Source organism: Lissotriton vulgaris, chromosome 7 (genome assembly GCF_964263255.1).
Source record: "Lissotriton vulgaris chromosome 7, aLisVul1.2, whole genome shotgun sequence".
Taxonomy (NCBI): Eukaryota; Metazoa; Chordata; class Amphibia; order Caudata; family Salamandridae; genus Lissotriton; species Lissotriton vulgaris.
In genome coordinates, this window is record NC_141695.1 from 23627567 (window position 1) to 23650974 (window position 23408).

At 44.3% G+C, this 23408-nt stretch overlaps 1 protein-coding gene across 1 annotated transcript in view; it reads right to left on the minus strand.

The window, feature by feature from the left end:
* Positions 1–225: 225 nt before the first annotated feature.
* Positions 226–23408, minus strand: part of LOC147700550 (early activation antigen CD69-like) — a 57254-nt gene continuing 34071 nt past the window's right edge. Inside the window, exon 6 of the mRNA XM_086929120.1 lies at positions 226–562. Coding sequence (XP_086785246.1) covers positions 445–562 — 118 coding nt within the window. The 3' untranslated portion in view covers positions 226–444. The remainder of the gene's footprint in view (positions 563–23408) is intronic.

Consider the following 23408-nt stretch of genomic DNA (forward strand, 5'->3'; position numbering starts at 1 on the left):
TAGTGGATATTAGTGGGTGGATGGAAGGGTGAAAGGATGAATGGATAGATGTCTAGATGGAAGAGACAGGTGAGCTCTTCTAGGGAAGTGTCGGCTCAGTTGCTTGGTGCCAGCAGAGCTTTCATTTAAGGGGGGTGGGGGGCTTTAATTTTCTGGCTACACCATTGCCTACACAGGAGGCTGGGAAGGATTTTCAGCCTACATGGTGTGCATTTTGACATTTTTGGTAAAGGTTCTAAACAAATAAAACAAACATAAATAAGATAAACACTAAGCAAAAAAATATAAAAAGTAGAACTCTTAGATGACGTCACTGGCATAGACCCTCTTCGGGAGCAGCTAAAGGATCCAGCCTCTGTTCCTCAGAAGGGGTTCTCATCTGTGCTGGGAAAGATCATACAATGGGACTGAACTGATATATGTACATGTGTTGTAGGCTGTAGGTCAGTGTCCATCCTTTGTGCAGATCCAGTGCCTTGAAGTCGCGCAGTCCAGAGCGCCGAGCCTATCAGCGTTCAAGTAGGCGCAGTCCAGGCCGGGGCCGCTGTTCTTTAACTGGATACTGAGGAAAGAACAGAAACACAACATCAGGATTGGGTCTGAGCCATCAGTCGCTCACTAAAGACCAGTGGATTTTAGATATTTCTGCTTCTTTCATTGTGAACATTTTCTGTGTGTTTGGGATACACAGGACAGCAGGACTAGAGCAGGAAATACAGTGAGAGTGAGTAAGTGAGTGAGTGTGTGAGAGAGCGACAGAGAGCACGCCTGCATGTGTAAATGAATGAATGAATAGGATCATAAGTAACTACAGAGAATTCTGGGGCCAGGATACGGGGGTTGCTACAGCTCTCTAGGTGGCTGCCCCCCCCCGCCACTGCTGCGCACCCACTCAGTCATCCTTGTGCCCAGTCATTCACTCCTTCATCCTTCCATGCACTCAGACACTCGTCCCTTAATCCTCAATGCACTCACTCACCCCTTCATCCATGGATGCACGCAGACACCCTTTTATCCATCTGTGTACTCCAACACTCACCCTTACACCCATTCATCCAAAGACGCATTTTCTCATTAACTCCTCCTGCGTTCGCTCATCCACGCAAACACGCACACATACCTGTGAACAATGGAAAAGCAGCTCCAGAGCTTAAAAGAAGCTCGGTGAGTTGGCTAACACAATGCTTGTTCAATAAAGTGGTGCCAGATCCACCCGGATGTGGCGATTTGGAGAAAGAAATGGTGAAATCAGCAGTATGCCAGGAGGCGCATAAAGATTTGTAAAAAGGCCGCACTTTATACAAAATCGGCCGTGAAATTTGAAGAATGCAAACTGGTATATATATAGTTTTTTTATTGACGACTGACAAAGGGTTGTGAAATATAATTAACAGATATTTTCGCCTCTCTATTCCCAACTTTTTGGAAATAAGGACATCCGGCTGGCAATGCTGCTCCAGGTAACGAGGCCCTAGAGGACTAGTTGGTGGGGAGAAAGAATCCAGCTAGGGGGTGTTTGCTGTGCCCTCACCTTGTTGCCTGTGAGCTCCGCCGCAGCTGGTGGCCTGTCACAGCTTGCCGTCACTTTTCCTGCCGGCCGAGCGCCGCTCAGAGGAAGGCAGAGCCTGGGGGACTTCATTGCCCAGCAGCCTTAGCGGCCGGAAGCCGCGCTGTTTGAAACCGTGCCAGGAGGCGCATAAAGGTCAGCGCTTCCCCCGGCAGAGCGGGGGAGAAAGAATCCAGCTTGGGGGTGTTTGCTGTGCCCTCACCTTGTTGCTTGTGAGCTCCGCCGCAGCTGGTGGCCTGTCACAGCTTGCCGTCACTTTTCCTGCCGGCCGAGCGCCGCTCAGAGGAAGGCAGAGCCTGGGGGACTTCATTGCCCAGCAGCCTTAGCGGCCGGAAGCCGCGCTGTTTGAAACCGCGCCAGGAGGCGCATAAAGGTCAGTGCTTCCCCCGGCAGAGCGGGGGAGAAAGAATCCAGCTGGGGGGTGTTTGCTGTGCCCTCACCTTGTTGCTTGTGAGCTCCGCCGCAGCTGGTGGCCTGTCACAGCTTGCCGTCACTTTTCCTGCCGGCCGAGCGCCGCTCTGAGGAAGGCAGAGCCCGGGGGACTTCATTGCCCAGCAGCCTTAGCGGCCGGAAGCCGCACTGTTTGAAACCGCGCCAGGAGGCGCATAAAGGTCAGCGCTTCCCTCGGCTGAGCGGGGGAGAAAGAATCCAGCTTGGGGGTGTTTGCTGTGCCCTCACCTTGTTGCCTGTGAGCTCCGCCGCAGCTGGTGGCCTGTCACAGCTTGCCGTCACTTTTTCTGCCGGCCGAGCGCCGCTCAGAGGAAGGCAGAGCCCGGGGGACTTCATTGCCCAGCAGCCTTAGCGGCCGGAAGCCGCGCTGTTTGAAACCGCGCCAGGAGGTGCATAAAGATCAGCGCTTCCCCCCGCGTCGCGGGAGCTGCCCGGGACAAGGGCGGGCCCTCTTTGGCCCTCAGTGGCCAGAGGAGGCCGGGACGGGCCATAGACACTGATTCCTGTATAGGAACTAGTCAATTCAAGTGAGACTTTGGACATATTTAATTTTGTTTTTTAATTTTGTGGTTAACTGTTGCATTGAATCTAAGTATCATAGGATTCATTACGATCATTGGGGGTAGGAGCATTTAGCGTTAGTCATAATGCCCAGATCGACCTGTGAACCACTAGCAGCAGGTCTGGTTACTATGGACAACTTCTTGGTAAAAAAAGTTAGTCAAATAAATAACGAATGCAGGGCCTCCTTAGGCCGCAATAACTTTCCTCCCCCCTTGGAAAATGTGCCTACTGTAATAACAGAAGGCCCGGATGGCACTTTAGAAGTCGACCCTACTCCACATTGTGCAGGGGGGTCTGGGACAGTGGTGCAGGCACAGGTACACACAGAGGTGGCCGCTGACTTGCATAATACATCTGAGGAAGATTCAGCTGAGGAAGATCTAGTTGAGGCCACCTCTACAAGGCCAGTGAGGAAGTGCAGAAAGACTCAAGGGAGGCGTGGGGGGAAAACTTCTAAAACAAAATCTCATACCAACCCACGTAATACTAGTAAAGCTAGTAACGTAAACACTATAAGTGAGTCTGTCACAGGAGGAAACAACCAAGAGGGCAATAAGGAGGGAGGTTTAACTTTATCTGCCTCCAACTTGGAGACTTTGATAAATACAATAGTAGGGAAGTTGGAGGAGAAAATTACAGAATTAATCAGTCCAATACTATCTAGACTGGAAGTAGTGGCCTCTGAGGTGGAAAGGTTGGGAGGCCTGGTGGCGGTACATTTGGCTCCCGTCCCAGTAGTTACAGCCCCAAAAATTATCCCTGCTAGGGGCGGTAAGGAGATTGTAGCTAGGGGGGACAGTGGGCAGCTGCCGAATTCCCAAGGACAGGCAGGTGCTGGGGTGGTTCTAGCTCCAGCACCAGTAACCCAGCCAAATAGACAGGCCCAGGTACCTCGGAGTATTCGACCACTTCCACCGCAGAGGGTAAAACTTAGGAATGTAAACCTCCCTCCAGACTGTGTGCCATATGTGGTGGTGTTAACGAATGTCCCACGCCACGAAGAACAATCAGCCCAACCACACGGAGAGTCTCATCACTCACTAAAAAATAAAACGGTGGCATGGTTAAATAAGAATTGTGGCTACCCAACTCACTATCATGACCAAATTATTTCTACTGAAAGGATCAATTGGGTTCGCCCTTCGTGTAAGGCGACCACTGGGGATTGTGTGGTTGTCAACTTCAAGCATCCCCAACATGTCGCTACAGTTCTACTGCGTGCATCTTCGTTAGTATACAACGCAAACAGCGTTTGCGTGCGCCCTCTGGGCTACTTTTATGCTCCTGACCAGAATTCTCTAAAAGACCCCCGAAGGTACAGGCTTACATCTCACACCCAGTCACCAATCTCTGTGGTTCCATATATCTATAATAATAATAGCACACATGGGATGAATGGATGGCAGACACCTGCGCAAAATGTTAATGCCGTCAATCAGAGCATGAGAGGGTACAATGTTGCCACACATAATCGCTTTGAAATGTTCTCAGGGTTGGATGCATGCGACTGACTGGTGGTGCCGACTGGTCAGAGTATTGCACGGTCTCTTGTAGGACAGCCTGCAGAGGCGATAACACCCACAACACATAAAAACAATGTTATTTGCTGGAATGTGGTGGGTATGGAAACTAAAATGCAAGATGAGAGCTGGCTATCATACATCAGGGGCTTTCAGATTATATGTCTTCAAGAGACTTGGGCAGTAAAATGTGAAACTTTTATTGAAGGATATAAGTCATACTTTGTACCTGCTATACCAGGTAGCCGGGGGAGGCCGAAGGGGGGCATGGTAATGTTTATCTCGGTAGCATTGACATGTTCGATTGCCAGAAGGGCATCAAGTAACCCCGGTATACAAGGCTTAGTCTTAAGTGCGGGCAATTGCAAGGTTGGTTTGATCAATTTTTATAACTCTATTAATATTGGCGCAGGTCATGGTAATTTAAAAATCTTAAATGACTATGTTAGCACCTCAATGAGGGATTGTTTACACAACCTAATGATCATGGGTGATTTTAACGTTCACCCTTGTGGTGACCCCCTAATGAAAAACCTTCAGGAAATCCACTGCCCTAGACTGAAGGGTCTGCATCTGGAACATACCATGGAGGGGGACGTTTTCAATGATTTTCTTAATAATCATGGTCTTACTTTAACAATGGCATTGTGTGACCCTAGAAAGCGTTTCGTTACCCCGACCTTCAAAGGGCATGGTAAAGGGACTTTTATTGATTATATGTTGTTAACCTTGTCCATGCAGGTTTTTGTGGAATCATTCACTATTGAAAACAATGCATCTAGCGATCATAACCCACTCACTATACACCTAAGGGGGCCCTGGGTGGCTAGTGCAAGCAGGAATTTGTCCAGGGGCAGGGTAACGACTACTGATGACAGACGTCGTTTAAAATGGTCTATGTGTACCCCGGACCTCATATATCAGAACATTAAAGACAGCTGTAGTGCTGCAATTAATAGATGCACACAGGCTGACTCCGATCCAACACAGGTTCTGTCTGACTTTCAGAGTTTAACAGACAAAATAGCTACTTTAATGACAGAACCAGTCAGGGGAGGGAGGGTCCGAGGTGGTTTAATAAGGAATGCTCTAAGGCTGCTCGTGACCTTAGAGCTGCTTTATCAGTAAAACCAAGAAATAAAGAAATAGTTCAAAGGTCACGTAAAGAGTATAAATCAGTCATTGCCTCACGGAAGGAAGAACTGAAGAAAGAGGCTTGGACCGAGATCCTGGAACCTCAAACACTGAAAAACAGCGCTAGATTCTGGGCAGTGCTTAAGAAACCCTTCCTGGTGCAAGATCTGGGAGAGGGATTAGAAGGGGTTATAACAAAGGAAGAGTGGGTTGCTCATTTCAAAAAACGGTATGGGGGCACCGAGGCTAACACTGTACATTTTGAGCCCATTAAAGGGGCCACATGTCTTAATGTTAGTACAGGAGAGGTGTTAGTGGGGATAGAGGGACTCACAGCGGGAAAATCCCCAGGCCCTGATGGGATACCCCCCGATCTTTTTAAATCTGATCCCAACTTTTGGGCTCCGATTATTGTGGCAGTTATCAACGCAGCCGCTAGAGTCGGTTGTCCATTATCCTGGGGGCTTTTCACTATTGTGCCTATATTCAAACAAGCATTTGCAATGCAATAGGTCTCGCATTAGGAAAGTTTGAGCTATTGGTATTGTAAATGGCAAAGTTTTTATTTATGTTTTTTTTTTAAATACCTAAATTAATAGCTTTGTCATTTACAATGCCAATAAAAGAGCTGTTGCATGTTTCCTTTGCGTGGGTTGTTAAAGGAATAAAATACTTTTTTATAGTGAGTATTTGGCTGGGCAAAGATTTATTGCTGCTGCTGCGGCCGTTTTCAGTTGTCCACTTCTGCCGCCGGAGGGATCCTCGCACTGCTCAAACACGTTACTACTGAAAAACCCTTCAAGCACAATGTGTAGGATATTTACATTTTTTGGACCAAATAAAGTAGGCCTACTTCAAAAACCAGCATGTATGTCAACATTAGCTCCAATGTATACACCACAATGCAAGGCATTACTTCAAAAGTCAGACGTCTGGGTTAAATTAGATTTTTAAATTTAAAGCAGCATAAACTCAGTAGTAACTTCAGAATTCCCTGTACAACTGCAAAGTTCCCAACTACTCCAAACACCGTCACAGGTCATATCCCTTCTATCATCAAGACAAACATCAGTCTCCTACCCCAAAAGCGCCATCTCAGGCGACTGCCATAATAGCACCACAGAGGAGAAAGGGGATGCTGAGTAAATATAGGTCACGCCTACAGATGCATGGTCTGTATTCTCTTCCAGGTTGATCTGCTCACCAGTTATAAGGAAGGCAATGACAGGTAGAGTCTAGCAGAGGAAGGGGAATTGTATTGTTTATTTTGGGTAACGGAGCATTAAAAAGTCGAGATTAAGAAGTCCAATGTGAGCAAAGAACAGGACAGTCAAACTGCAGATAAGCACAAATATACATTTCATAAGTTCACTATAATTGTTGGTCTCCAACAAATGCAGTTTTTTCGTTTTTTGCCAATGCTTCCTTTTGTGTTGGATTAGTGTTCATAATAAAGCGGACAGTCATAAATGTGCTTTAATATCACAAAAGCTTCCATAAAAGGGTTCGGGTCCCACTTGCTGTGGGGCAAGCACTGAGGTTGATAATATTTCTGGTGGGATGTTGGCCTAAATCTTGTTTTGGTGTCATATTTTAACCCCTTAAAAAGTGCTAAAGCTTTCCAATCAGTGTTGAGCGGTTTGTGTTTTTTGTGTGTTTTGTTTCTTTTAATTTGGGGCAATTCGTGTTTAAGCCTTCATTATTTTGTTTCCACAAAATATGTACAGGCCAAATGTCCATCCTTGTTCACAGCAAGTTAGGGATTGAAATAGGTATCAAGGATTTCTGTAATCTCCACAAGGAAAAAGGAAAAAAAGCGAAAACGCAGCAAATGTGTGCTTTTCACCAAATAAAGGTAAATTGCAACATTTTTAAATGATTCCAACCAACTGTTTACCGTGCTAATATAACTCTCGTCTCAGGTTTCAGAAACAAGAAGGGTTTTACCACCAGTTTTGAAATTTACCAAGTGGTAATGTAAAATGTCCTGTTTTTGCGTTTTTTACCTACTTGCAGTCTCTGGGAGAAAGTAAACAAGCAAACTCACCGCCGCAGCCCGGCTTCAACAGGAAGCCAGGCAACCTTTGTTGGGACGGGGGCGGGGCCGGACACGCGACCGGAGCTTCCCAGGAGGCAGGCTGCAGTGGCTGGCGCAGGGCTCCGGTGCAGAGAGAGGAGAGCCCTGCGTGCAGCCGGCGTCCGCCCGGGAAGCCAAGGAGCGGAGTGCCGGTGTCCCTGTGCCCGTATTACGTCGGAGTGAGCAGCCCCGGAGCGGGACAAGTAGAAGTCCGGGTGAGTGGGGCTCCGTGCTTGCGTGTCTGTGTGTATGCAGGGGGGACGGGAGGGGGGAGGCGGGGGGAGCGTGTGTTTGTGTGTGTGTGTGTGTGTGCGCGCGCGCCTGTGTGTGTGTGCGTGCATGCAGAGGGGTGGGGGCTGGCTGTGTGCGAGCAGGGGCTGTGAGTTGATCTGCGCAAGCGCGGCTCAGACGCGCGCCCCCGCGGTCAAAACTGAGACTGCAAAAGCGCGCGTCTGAGTCGTGTCCACTTTCCTAAATACGGGCCACATTAGGTCTGGAGCAGACACTCTCAATGCTCACGCATTGAGAGTACGTCTGCTCGACCTAAAAAGGAGATAGGGATAGTCCAGTTTGTTATAGGCCTATCTCCCTAATTAATTCCATGGCTAAATTGGTGGGGAGAATTGTACTGCAGAGACTCTCGGAGTGGGCACGGGATAACAACATCATGTCTATTACACAATATGGTTTCTGTAGTGGCCGCTCGACCACAACACAATGTCTAAACCTCTTCCTTATACTTAGCAAATACACCATCGCCCAAAAGGGTACAGTCCACCTGGCCTTCATGGACCTATGCTCAGCTTTCGACTGTGTGAACAGGGGGAAGCTTTGGGGGTCCATGAGGGATAAGGGAGTAGACAATGGTATTATAAACTTTTTAGTTGACCTCCATAGTAACACAAGCGCAAATATAAGGTATTCACAAGACCTGTGTGTAACAGATGAATTTAGAACTGGGAAGGGGGTGAGCTAAGGCTGCATACTAGCTCCCTTCCTTTTAAATTTTTATAAATGAGCTGGATGGCGTTCTACAGGAGGTGAAAGCTGATAGCCCGAGAGTAGGCAGAAGAAGCATCCCTGTCTTGTTGTAGCAGCAGGTCTGGTTACTATGGACAACTTCTTGGTAAAAAAAGTTAGTCAAATAAATAACGAATGCAGGGCCTCCTTAGGCCGCAATAACTTTCCTCCCCCCTTGGAAAATGTGCCTACTGTAATAACAGAAGGCCCGGATGGCACTTTAGAAGTCGACCCTACTCCACATTGTGCAGGGGGGTCTGGGACAGTGGTGCAGGCACAGGTACACACAGAGGTGGCCGCTGACTTGCATAATACATCTGAGGAAGATTCAGCTGAGGAAGATCTAGTTGAGGCCACCTCTACAAGGCCAGTGAGGAAGTGCAGAAAGACTCAAGGGAGGCGTGGGGGGAAAACTTCTAAAACAAAATCTCATACCAACCCACGTAATACTAGTAAAGCTAGTAACGTAAACACTATAAGTGAGTCTGTCACAGGAGGAAACAACCAAGAGGGCAATAAGGAGGGAGGTTTAACTTTATCTGCCTCCAACTTGGAGACTTTGATAAATACAATAGTAGGGAAGTTGGAGGAGAAAATTACAGAATTAATCAGTCCAATACTATCTAGACTGGAAGTAGTGGCCTCTGAGGTGGAAAGGTTGGGAGGCCTGGTGGCGGTACATTTGGCTCCCGTCCCAGTAGTTACAGCCCCAAAAATTATCCCTGCTAGGGGCGGTAAGGAGATTGTAGCTAGGGGGGACAGTGGGCAGCTGCCGAATTCCCAAGGACAGGCAGGTGCTGGGGTGGTTCTAGCTCCAGCACCAGTAACCCAGCCAAATAGACAGGCCCAGGTACCTCGGAGTATTCGACCACTTCCACCGCAGAGGGTAAAACTTAGGAATGTAAACCTCCCTCCAGACTGTGTGCCATATGTGGTGGTGTTAACGAATGTCCCACGCCACGAAGAACAATCAGCCCAACCACACGGAGAGTCTCATCACTCACTAAAAAATAAAACGGTGGCATGGTTAAATAAGAATTGTGGCTACCCAACTCACTATCATGACCAAATTATTTCTACTGAAAGGATCAATTGGGTTCGCCCTTCGTGTAAGGCGACCACTGGGGATTGTGTGGTTGTCAACTTCAAGCATCCCCAACATGTCGCTACAGTTCTACTGCGTGCATCTTCGTTAGTATACAACGCAAACAGCGTTTGCGTGCGCCCTCTGGGCTACTTTTATGCTCCTGACCAGAATTCTCTAAAAGACCCCCGAAGGTACAGGCTTACATCTCACACCCAGTCACCAATCTCTGTGGTTCCATATATCTATAATAATAATAGCACACATGGGATGAATGGATGGCAGACACCTGCGCAAAATGTTAATGCCGTCAATCAGAGCATGAGAGGGTACAATGTTGCCACACATAATCGCTTTGAAATGTTCTCAGGGTTGGATGCATGCGACTGACTGGTGGTGCCGACTGGTCAGAGTATTGCACGGTCTCTTGTAGGACAGCCTGCAGAGGCGATAACACCCACAACACATAAAAACAATGTTATTTGCTGGAATGTGGTGGGTATGGAAACTAAAATGCAAGATGAGAGCTGGCTATCATACATCAGGGGCTTTCAGATTATATGTCTTCAAGAGACTTGGGCAGTAAAATGTGAAACTTTTATTGAAGGATATAAGTCATACTTTGTACCTGCTATACCAGGTAGCCGGGGGAGGCCGAAGGGGGGCATGGTAATGTTTATCTCGGTAGCATTGACATGTTCGATTGCCAGAAGGGCATCAAGTAACCCCGGTATACAAGGCTTAGTCTTAAGTGCGGGCAATTGCAAGGTTGGTTTGATCAATTTTTATAACTCTATTAATATTGGCGCAGGTCATGGTAATTTAAAAATCTTAAATGACTATGTTAGCACCTCAATGAGGGATTGTTTACACAACCTAATGATCATGGGTGATTTTAACGTTCACCCTTGTGGTGACCCCCTAATGAAAAACCTTCAGGAAATCCACTGCCCTAGACTGAAGGGTCTGCATCTGGAACATACCATGGAGGGGGACGTTTTCAATGATTTTCTTAATAATCATGGTCTTACTTTAACAATGGCATTGTGTGACCCTAGAAAGCGTTTCGTTACCCCGACCTTCAAAGGGCATGGTAAAGGGACTTTTATTGATTATATGTTGTTAACCTTGTCCATGCAGGTTTTTGTGGAATCATTCACTATTGAAAACAATGCATCTAGCGATCATAACCCACTCACTATACACCTAAGGGGGCCCTGGGTGGCTAGTGCAAGCAGGAATTTGTCCAGGGGCAGGGTAACGACTACTGATGACAGACGTCGTTTAAAATGGTCTATGTGTACCCCGGACCTCATATATCAGAACATTAAAGACAGCTGTAGTGCTGCAATTAATAGATGCACACAGGCTGACTCCGATCCAACACAGGTTCTGTCTGACTTTCAGAGTTTAACAGACAAAATAGCTACTTTAATGACAGAACCAGTCAGGGGAGGGAGGGTCCGAGGTGGTTTAATAAGGAATGCTCTAAGGCTGCTCGTGACCTTAGAGCTGCTTTATCAGTAAAACCAAGAAATAAAGAAATAGTTCAAAGGTCACGTAAAGAGTATAAATCAGTCATTGCCTCACGGAAGGAAGAACTGAAGAAAGAGGCTTGGACCGAGATCCTGGAACCTCAAACACTGAAAAACAGCGCTAGATTCTGGGCAGTGCTTAAGAAACCCTTCCTGGTGCAAGATCTGGGAGAGGGATTAGAAGGGGTTATAACAAAGGAAGAGTGGGTTGCTCATTTCAAAAAACGGTATGGGGGCACCGAGGCTAACACTGTACATTTTGAGCCCATTAAAGGGGCCACATGTCTTAATGTTAGTACAGGAGAGGTGTTAGTGGGGATAGAGGGACTCACAGCGGGAAAATCCCCAGGCCCTGATGGGATACCCCCCGATCTTTTTAAATCTGATCCCAACTTTTGGGCTCCGATTATTGTGGCAGTTATCAACGCAGCCGCTAGAGTCGGTTGTCCATTATCCTGGGGGCTTTTCACTATTGTGCCTATATTCAAACAAGCATTTGCAATGCAATAGGTCTCGCATTAGGAAAGTTTGAGCTATTGGTATTGTAAATGGCAAAGTTTTTATTTATGTTTTTTTTTTAAATACCTAAATTAATAGCTTTGTCATTTACAATGCCAATAAAAGAGCTGTTGCATGTTTCCTTTGCGTGGGTTGTTAAAGGAATAAAATACTTTTTTATAGTGAGTATTTGGCTGGGCAAAGATTTATTGCTGCTGCTGCGGCCGTTTTCAGTTGTCCACTTCTGCCGCCGGAGGGATCCTCGCACTGCTCAAACACGTTACTACTGAAAAACCCTTCAAGCACAATGTGTAGGATATTTACATTTTTTGGACCAAATAAAGTAGGCCTACTTCAAAAACCAGCATGTATGTCAACATTAGCTCCAATGTATACACCACAATGCAAGGCATTACTTCAAAAGTCAGACGTCTGGGTTAAATTAGATTTTTAAATTTAAAGCAGCATAAACTCAGTAGTAACTTCAGAATTCCCTGTACAACTGCAAAGTTCCCAACTACTCCAAACACCGTCACAGGTCATATCCCTTCTATCATCAAGACAAACATCAGTCTCCTACCCCAAAAGCGCCATCTCAGGCGACTGCCATAATAGCACCACAGAGGAGAAAGGGGATGCTGAGTAAATATAGGTCACGCCTACAGATGCATGGTCTGTATTCTCTTCCAGGTTGATCTGCTCACCAGTTATAAGGAAGGCAATGACAGGTAGAGTCTAGCAGAGGAAGGGGAATTGTATTGTTTATTTTGGGTAACGGAGCATTAAAAAGTCGAGATTAAGAAGTCCAATGTGAGCAAAGAACAGGACAGTCAAACTGCAGATAAGCACAAATATACATTTCATAAGTTCACTATAATTGTTGGTCTCCAACAAATGCAGTTTTTTCGTTTTTTGCCAATGCTTCCTTTTGTGTTGGATTAGTGTTCATAATAAAGCGGACAGTCATAAATGTGCTTTAATATCACAAAAGCTTCCATAAAAGGGTTCGGGTCCCACTTGCTGTGGGGCAAGCACTGAGGTTGATAATATTTCTGGTGGGATGTTGGCCTAAATCTTGTTTTGGTGTCATATTTTAACCCCTTAAAAAGTGCTAAAGCTTTCCAATCAGTGTTGAGCGGTTTGTGTTTTTTGTGTGTTTTGTTTCTTTTAATTTGGGGCAATTCGTGTTTAAGCCTTCATTATTTTGTTTCCACAAAATATGTACAGGCCAAATGTCCATCCTTGTTCACAGCAAGTTAGGGATTGAAATAGGTATCAAGGATTTCTGTAATCTCCACAAGGAAAAAGGAAAAAAAGCGAAAACGCAGCAAATGTGTGCTTTTCACCAAATAAAGGTAAATTGCAACATTTTTAAATGATTCCAACCAACTGTTTACCGTGCTAATATAACTCTCGTCTCAGGTTTCAGAAACAAGAAGGGTTTTACCACCAGTTTTGAAATTTACCAAGTGGTAATGTAAAATGTCCTGTTTTTGCGTTTTTTACCTACTTGCAGTCTCTGGGAGAAAGTAAACAAGCAAACTCACCGCCGCAGCCCGGCTTCAACAGGAAGCCAGGCAACCTTTGTTGGGACGGGGGCGGGGCCGGACACGCGACCGGAGCTTCCCAGGAGGCAGGCTGCAGTGGCTGGCGCAGGGCTCCGGTGCAGAGAGAGGAGAGCCCTGCGTGCAGCCGGCGTCCGCCCGGGAAGCCAAGGAGCGGAGTGCCGGTGTCCCTGTGCCCGTATTACGTCGGAGTGAGCAGCCCCGGAGCGGGACAAGTAGAAGTCCGGGTGAGTGGGGCTCCGTGCTTGCGTGTCTGTGTGTATGCAGGGGGGACGGGAGGGGGGAGGCGGGGGGAGCGTGTGTTTGTGTGTGTGTGTGTGTGTGCGCGCGCGCCTGTGTGTGTGTGCGTGCATGCAGAGGGGTGGGGGCTGGCTGTGTGCGAGCAGGGGCTGTGAGTTGATCTGCGCAAGCGCGGCTCAGACGCGCGCCCCCGCGGTCAAAACTGAGACTGCAAAAGCGCGCGTCTGAGTCGTGTCCACTTTCCTAAATACGGGCCACATTAGGTCTGGAGCAGACACTCTCAATGCTCACGCATTGAGAGTACGTCTGCTCGACCTAAAAAGGAGATAGGGATAGTCCAGTTTGTTATAGGCCTATCTCCCTAATTAATTCCATGGCTAAATTGGTGGGGAGAATTGTACTGCAGAGACTCTCGGAGTGGGCACGGGATAACAACATCATGTCTATTACACAATATGGTTTCTGTAGTGGCCGCTCGACCACAACACAATGTCTAAACCTCTTCCTTATACTTAGCAAATACACCATCGCCCAAAAGGGTACAGTCCACCTGGCCTTCATGGACCTATGCTCAGCTTTCGACTGTGTGAACAGGGGGAAGCTTTGGGGGTCCATGAGGGATAAGGGAGTAGACAATGGTATTATAAACTTTTTAGTTGACCTCCATAGTAACACAAGCGCTAATATAAGGTATTCACAAGACCTGTGTGTAACAGATGAATTTAGAACTGGGAAGGGGGTGAGCTAAGGCTGCATACTAGCTCCCTTCCTTTTAAATTTTTATAAATGAGCTGGATGGCGTTCTACAGGAGGTGAAAGCTGATAGCCCGAGAGTAGGCAGAAGAAGCATCCCTGTCTTGTTGTACGCAGATGATGCGGTTTTGTTAGCTAGAACTGCAAAAGGCCTTCAACTATTACTTAATGCTTTTAAAAAGTTCATGGAAGATAGAGATTTGTTAGTTAACAACTCCAAATCTTTCATCATGCAAGTCGGGAAACAGCCAAAGAGACAATATACCTTTAAACTAGATAAGGCAGTAATACCGTCTTCTAATACATTCTCCTATCTAGGTGTACTCTTTGATTCCAAATTGTCGTGGGGCCCTCAACTTGCAAAGAAAAGATGTGCTGTGACTAGGGTTAACGCCTCTATCTTTAACTTCGCTTCAAAACTCGGCAAAAAACCCACGAGTGCCATGATAAAATTATATGACGCAAAATCCGTAGCAACTGCAGCGTATGGCAGTGAGCTCTGGGGTTACATGGCTGGGGACCAACTACAGATCACAGAAAACGCATTTTACAAACGACTTCTGTGTGTCCCGGCCGCCACTTCCAACTTTGCAGTCCATGAGGAGCTGGGAGTGGGATATTTGAGCGATATCCTATCCCTACGACCACTGACCTGCTGGTTGAAAATGTGGCTGTGTGAAGATATCCCCTTAACACATTTAATTGTCAATGACTTCATGGCTCACGATAAGGCGTTGGGCACCCCTTGGATGAAGTACTTAAAAACTTTCTTTTCGGAGTTGGGTCCTCCCGACCTGTTTGAATATCCGGCTGGAATTATGAAGGGGGACGTTGAACTAATTAAGCAGACCTTTCTTCTGCGAAAGAAGGCTGTGAGAGAGGGCGCTGAGCTACAAAAAACAAGTGTAAGGAAATTTATAATGGTTAAAACCTGTCTGACAACGGAGCCTTACCTACTCGGCACTCTCAGCACTCACGAAAAGTTTCTATTAACGAGATTCAGATTTAACTTGTTTCAGCATCTGCTTATCAGACCTAAAAAGGAGAGTTTTAGCAAAAATCCAATATCCTGTGACTGCGACGGAAAGTCTCCACAGGATATGTTGCATTTTATGTTTTTATGCAGATTTTATGAATACCCACGTAAACGCTTTTTAATTGCTCTTTTAAAGAAACTCTATTTTAATCAGATACGACCAGTCTTTTTATATTTACAATTGCTGCACTGTGACAGTGTCCTCCAAGTTCTTGAATTTTTAAAGTTGTCTCTTAAATTGCGAATCTGCCTGGACCAATGATTGATGTTTTTATAATGAACGTGAGCTTTATGGATCTAATGCAGACTGCCAAACTAATATCAGTAATTATATTTTAACAATGTTATTTTATGTATGTATTATATGTCATGCACTTTTATGGTTGAATGAAACTGAATAAAGTCTCTTTTGAATTTGACTAGTTGGTGGTCGGTTGGGGCATAGTTCTAAATAAACTAGTGCCAGGAGCTAGAGGAGCCATCAGCCACACCAAAGGGCCATATCTCAGCACAGCATGAAGAAGGGATTTTAGACCAGTGGTTCCCTGTTGACACCAACTAAAATGGCAGCTCAGAAGGCAATCCCAATGACAAGGCCATGCTCCTGACAAATTGGGCTCACAAGTCCCCTGGATTCATTATCTTCATGTTTGACCAGATGTCATGCCTCGTGGATGTGGGACGCAGCGGTGCCCGGGCAGGGGTGCACACATTTGTGCCAGAACATGCTAAGGACAAATACGGCCCCTCCCACGAGGTTAGGATTGGAGCTGTGCTTCCGTAGAGCTGCAGATTGTTTAAACATGCCTATTTCAAAGTGGAATACTCTGCCAAAACAGGTTTCATCGATTTAAGGCTGAAAAGTAAAATAAAATGCTACAATAATGCCGCCACATTTGTGCCGCAAATTGTGAAAATCCATGCCGCAGTATCCTGGGGCCACTGGCTGTCTAACGAAGCACGCCATCTACTCGTATATATTTTTATGTGGGAGCACTATTTAAAGGTTTGAAATATATGTCTGATGATACCAAGGGCCAAAAATAGGAGACTGATAAATCATTGGTGACAAGGAATTTAAAGGGGGCAGAGTCCCACCCCGTGTAGTATTTAAAATCAGACATTGAAACCAATCCCTACTGGACCCTATATTGACGTCCTTAACTTCCATGGCCAATTCACTGATTGATTTCTTGGAGTATAGAAAGCTTTATTTGAATTTGGAAAGCTTTATTGAACAAGAAAAGAGGACATGGTACAGAGATATAATACTAAGAATAAAGTATAGATCCATCTAGTGACAAATAAAACTACTTATACAGGTAAAAGAGAAAAATCTATTTCAAGTCAAGTCAAATGTACCTTTATTACGGCCAACATGTCCCAGAAAGTGCAAAATTTTACAACAAGCGTTTGTAAGAGTCATTTAAAAAAGAAGAGCTTTGAATTAAAATCCCGTAGCATTTACAAAGATTAAAATATTCATAAAAGAGCATTATATAAATACATAAAATCAGAGTTTTGGTCTTTCTCCCCGCATGGTGCATTATTCTGGGTTTTTTTTCTCCTTACTTTTCTTTTCCAGAACCAAATTGATCAGGCTAAAACACGACCGAAAATGGAAACCGCAGGGCTTCAATCAATTAGAAGGTGCATTACATCATAATAGATTAATGCAATTCGATAGCTAGTTCTTATCTGCTAATGCGTTTGGAGTTTTGAGAAAGACCCTTCTTGTGCACCATATAGAGAACAGAAACCCCGCCACAGAGTAGGCAATTGGGATACTAAGCTCATATTTCAGTATCCTGAATGTTTCAACACAGTGTCTACTGCCTAGATTTCTGCAGATCTGAGCTAACCATCTCTTTCTCATTTCACTGTACCCCGGACATCCAAAAAAGACATGGAGTTCAGATTCCCCAGAATGGTTACAAGCGGGGCACATGACCTCGTTTTGCGGTTTCCATTTAGAGGTCACACAACGCAGAGGCAAAACTCCAAATCTAAATTGCAGATAGAGTTTTCTGGCTGTTGGAGGTTTAATGAGGTTGAAAACCCTTTCAAAGACGGGACTGTCCTTAATTTCCAAAAAGGTTGAGGTTGATTTGCATATATTGGGATTAGAGTGTAGTAGGGTCATTCTATAATTCTTATAGATGATCTTTAATTGTTTTTTTGAGAATTGGGGACAAGCTACCTCCGGATCAGACCAACATTTCCCCAAACCCATGCTAGTTAATTCATGTTTAACATGGGAAAACCAGGGGAGCCTAGCAGCACCCCTAATTTCTAACACTTCGGACAGTTCTTCTCTATATGTGGAAAGTTCCGGCGTCGACCATAAACGGCGCCAGTATAAAAGGGGTCTCAGGCATAGGACTGCCTCTAGTTCCATCAAACCCAGATCTAGACGGAGAGGAACTAGAGGAGTGCTACGCGGCAGTCTAAAGAGATTCCTAATGTATTGGTTCTCAATCTGCAGTAGGGACTTGGGCCTGCAGTGACCCCAGAGTTCAGCTCCGTATAATGCACCCCCAAAAGCCTGGACCTTGTAGATTTCCAATGCCGGGCTAACGGCACTCCTGTTTGAATTATTAAAAACCTTCAGAATTCCCCCTGTTGACTGCGCTAGTTTTAATTTTGATTTCCATACATCAGCATATATAAATCTATTACAGCATATATGACTGGATGACAAACCCTATAAAGGGAAAACATAACCACAGAGTACCATACATAAAATAGCAATTTTTGATTTTGCTTTTTTTGGGGTGAGAAAAACAGAAAAGGGGAGAGAAAAAAAAGAAGAGAGGAGAGAAGGAAAAAAAGAGAATAGAAAAAGAATATCATGAATTATATACTGTAAACATTAGTAAAACTTTCCAGTGACACGTAATATACAGAATACAGAAAACGCAATACTGAAGCAAGAATCCTAGAACATGCAAAACATATATGTAGGAATAATCAAAACAATTCATTGTGGTTGAAAAACAAAATACCTGGCAATGGCAAATAGTGCAGAGGAAGAAAGAAAGTTTGTGAGAGGGGACCAAAAGGCATCTTTACGAATAAGCTGCTGAGAGGTGGTTACAAAGGCTCTATCTAGCCCATGATGCTGACATAATATATTCCACCAAGCCAAGAAGGAGACTTTGGAGGCACCTTCCAATTCGAGGTAATGACCTGAAAGGCAATAGCAATGGCTAAATCTATAAAAGGGCCACGTTTTCGTACACCCACCCAGCGTGTGGAAGAACTAAAAATTGAAATGATATCAAAGGGAAAATTAATAGAACACATTGAGGCAATAGACTTGCAGACTTTTGTCCAGAAAATAGAAATGCTAGGGCAAAGGAAAAAGGAATGCAAAAAAGAACCAGGAGTGTTTTGGCACGACCAGCAGTTAGGAGACAGGGAGGGATTGAATTTGGAAATAGCCAAAGAGGTTAAAAGTCTCTGATAAAAAAAAAAGTTTGAGTAATACTAGCATTGCATGAAGTGTGATTTATCCGTACCCAGATGGAGTCCCATGCATGTGTAGGAAAGGTGTGCTGCAGATCCGTTTCGCATAAAAGTTCAATGTTACTTTTGGGACGGGGAGATAAGAGGAAAAACAGGAATTTATTGATGTGAGACGCTCTAGCATCAGGAGAAAAAGATAGCGATCAAGTAGACAAATCTGAAACAGAAGAAGAGATATTAGATAGAAGAGAAAGCTGCTGGGTTACAGACAGTCTCAGAGACTCAAAATTTGAAAGAGATGTAACAGGTAAATTGTATTTAGACTGAAGTTCCTGGAAAGAGAAAAACTGCTCATTATGCAATAAGTGCCAAACCTGTAAAACACCTTTAATAATCCAGTCTTTCCAGAAAATAGTACAATTGAAAAGTTTAATAGATTTGTTGGGCCAAATAGAAGAGTCTAGAAATAGCTGAAGTGAAGAGCAAGATTTACTACAAATCGGATAAAGAATAGATATAAGATATGAAATAGTAGGGGATTTAAATGAGCAAGGAGGATGAACAAAGTTATCTAACGAAGAGAAGGGGAAAGGTTAAATAATTGATTCCTCTAATTTATGCCATACTGACATGGGAGGGTTGTCACTTGAAGAGAAATAGGGCATGATTTGACGAAGTAAAAATGCGGAATGATATTGGTGAAGATTGGGGAAATTAACTCTACCTCTGTCTTCAGGAGCGGAAAGAGTAGAAAGAGAAATACGAGCTTTCCGATTGTTCCAAAGGAATTTACTCATTCTACTATTTAGGTTTTTGAAGAACTTTAAAGGGAGTTGTATGGGTAACATAGAAAGATAAAAGTTAATTACCGGCAACATCTTCATTTTACATGTATCCAACCTACCCCACCAAGACAGTAATAAAGGGGACCACTTCTCCGTCATGGCGGACATTTTAGCTAAAACGTCATCCAAGTTCAATTGAACAGTTTTAGCTATGGACGCTGAGTGTTTAATCCCTAGACAGGTGATGCAATTAGAATTCCATTTAAAGTTCAACCCCTCAAACATACTTCTGTGGTAATAATTATTGAGCAGAAGAATCTCAGATTTAGAAAAATGTAACATATCCAGAGATGGCAGCATAAGACAGAAGATCAACAAAAGCGGGCAGAGAAGTAGAGGGTTAGATATATATAAAAGAATGTAATCTGCATAAGCAGTAACTTTTATTTCAATAGATTTATGACTAAAGCCGCGGAAAGTAGAAGAATATCTAAGAGAATGAAGGAAAGGTTCAAGAGAGAATAAAAAGCAAAGGAGACAAGGGGAAACCTTGACGAGTACCTTGTTGACGAGTAAAATAAGAAGATTGAGAGCAGTTAACAAAAACCGAAGTGGTGGGCGAAGAATACAACAAACTATTAAGAGGTAGAATAGCAGGACTGAATCCATGCCCCCCCCACACACACACACACCTTTTTCATGGTAAAGGCCTTGTTTGTCACGATTTACTTACTGCTGAGAAGTTCCAGCTCAACCTCATTTAAAATATACCAGTGCTGCAGAGATAGTCTGCAACTGTCCCAGTAAAAGCACAGCAGACTTGCAAAGAAGTGGTTACCTGTCCTATTAAAAGTATGGCAGAACAGCAGAAGAGTGCCAGGACTGTCCAAATGAACATATACCGTCTATGTTGCAATAGCATAGTGCTTCCAATCAATATAATATATAAGTGGCAGCCTTCCTGAAAGTGCAAGTAGTGTCCCACTTTAGGTGTAAATAGCTCCAATGGAAAGTGCTGGTACTCTTCATCCTTCATGTAACAGCTCTGCTGAGAAGTGCTGGTACTCTTCATTCTTCATGTAACAGCTCTGCTGAGAAGTGCTGGTAGTATGCCTGATTAATAGCAAACCAGGTCAGAAGTGTTGCTACTGTGCAGGACAAAGATATCCGTTCTGCTGAGAAGTGCTTGCATTATGTATGATCAATATAGAAAACCTGGTCTAAGTGCTTGTTCTGTGCATTATAAGGATCGTAACCCTACTGAGAAGTGCTGCTAGTAGGCTTGATTAATATTTCATACTTGGTCTGAAGTGCAGCCACTGTGCAGTGCAAAGGTATCAGTTCTGCTGAGAAGTGCCGGCATTATGTATGATCAATATAGCAAACCTGGGCGAAGTGCTGGTACTGTGCATTAGAAGGATAGTAGCCGTGCTGAGAAGTGCTGGTAGTATGCGTGATTGATATCCAAACCTGATGAGAAGTGCTGGCAGTGTACATGTGAAGTACATAAAGGAGGTACAAGGGAGATAGACATGCTAAGATGTACTGGCAAATGTGTTAAAGAAACGTGAAGCTACCTTCGTTGATGACCCCACAGCCCTGGGCCCCAACTAACAATACATCCCTCCCCCCCCCACACTCCCCTTTACACCGAGATGGTGAGCGCACAAGGGGGCAAATTATCAGGGAACGGCGTTAAAATTATCGCCAGTATTAAACTGCCGCTAAAACGGCGATAATGGGCTTGATAATATGCCCTTAAGAATTCCCATAGAAGCCCAGGTACACACCAGAACATGGGCTTCTATTGGAATTCTCAAGGTCAAAAGTGCTCTTTTTGCAGTTTGATCGCTGAGTGGGATGCTTGTGGTTGTTAACTATCTTTGAGACCTGTCCATAGGGGACTTTCCTGACGCGGAAGTGGCATCAGCTTTAAAGTTTACGTACAGAACGTTTAGTGACGATGACAAATGTGTATGTCCTACTATTGATGACCTGCTGGTGTGATGGAAACACAGGTTTGATTGAAGCTCAAATGAAACACATGTAGAGAACCACCTCGAGCCTGAAGCTACAGACGTGCTCACGCCAGCTGCCGTTTATTTATTGAAAAGGAATATTCACTTTCACGGACATCCCTGTCTTCTGACAGGCACCCTACATTTCTGTTGCATGTTGAATGAGAAAGAAGGCAAACCCTACCTACTTGTTCACCAGTCTGTGGTACGGGAACTGCTCCACTTAGACAATATTTTCTGTCATTTAGAGCTTGAAAACCTGGAAGTTGTCATTTGAAAACTTTATGACGTGTATGGCCCGATGCAGTGCTTACTTAATTTGAGCTGGTGGCTTCCGGTGCTTGGCACCAGCACTTTATTGTCAACACTGGCTCTTATAAGAGTCTGCCACATGGTGGCGCTCTTTGTTTGATTTTGTGAGGAGCACCACAACAGTTGTTTAATAATTAAATATACATTAAAATCTCTAATACCTAACACCCAAAGCTGTAAGAATAATTTGGGCGGCATGTGTTAGTCATTTGTAATGTTTGTTATAGTCTGAATTGTCACACGTGTATGAGTGTGATGCTAAGTCGTGATTCAGAAAGTTGCAGAACCTCTTTTAAGACTCTAAGGGTCACATGTATGAAATAAGTATTTTGCGATTACCAAATAGCGATTTTTACTGAATCGCTATTTGGTAATCGCAAAATGCTATGTATGTAGGAATCGCCAGAGATTTAGCGATTTCTTTATATTACCTAATATAGATTCTGTAAATAGCAAATCACTATAAAGTAATATGACTCCATTGGTTTCTATGGGCTTACAGGCCCATAGGCGCAGTGGTTTTGCTTTAGCTAATTTACGATTACCTAATTGGTTATCGCAAATTAGCAAATGCAAAGCCAAGCGTGCCCGGGGACCTAAGGCCCTCCTGAAGCACATCAAAAGAAGAAGGTGTGCACATGTAAAGCACACACATGCCCTAGGGGTATGTATGTAGTACATGACACTTGCAAAGGTGCAGTATTGTGCATTTTTTACAATTCGCATATAGGAAAGGCTTCTTATATGTGCATTAGGGGATCGCAAATTGAGATTCCCTGTTTGGTATCTAAATTTAGGTAATCACTAAAAATTGTGATTACCTAAATTGTGAATCCTAAAGCCTTTCAAACATAAGGAAAGGCCATTTTGCATTTGCAAACTGCCGAATTTAGCGATTTGCACCGTTTGCAAATGCAAACGTACTTTGATACATGTGGCCCTAAATTACTTTTCTGTTTGTTTTGTACATTGCAAAACATTCATTTGTAATTGCAAACTGTGTGATTTTGTAAACCGCAGGGTTTACGAATGTAAAACCGTTTGATGCAATGAACCAGCGCAGTAATATTTTCAAGTGTCACCCTCACTACACAAGTGTAGTGGAGGAAAATGCATTTTAAAAAAGAACAAAATGGGAAGGTATACAACTTTTTTAGAACGACAAACTTAATTTTGGCAAAAGATTGGGAATGAAGGTAAAGTAAAGCAAGCCTTAAGAGAAGGTGAAACTGATCTGAAAATCTCATCTCTCATCAACACACTGTGCTAGACCTGGACTCCTGCAACATCTTTATATGCAGAAAGGTCAGATGATAGTTTCCTTTTTTCCTATTAGTAATAATTTCCTTGACTCTATGTCAAGTAGAGATATCTCCTGCGCGTGCTCTGCTCCTCTCACTTTTGGTTTCACCTACATTCCTGCCTTCCTGAATCCTAGATTCATCGTATTTTTGAAACCACCCGATTGCAGGGTCTAGGTTCATATCTGTATATATGTTTCTCACGTCGTTCCAAGTCAGAAGAATACCAACTATACAGTTCGGGTCTTCCAATCAAGAAATAGGTGCATTCTGGGACTTGTAGTCTTCAGTTGAGTCAACCGGCCTGGTAAATATTTGGTAAAGAATACTCAAGAACCGGATACGCGGTGCACTCCTGATAAGGAGTGATCTCCACACCCAATATGAAATACTTTTGCCTGACTCTCTGAAATATTTCAGCCACTTGCCCCAGTCCACCCTTTAAAAAAAACTGGGCAAACATGCAGAGGAGTAACGCAAA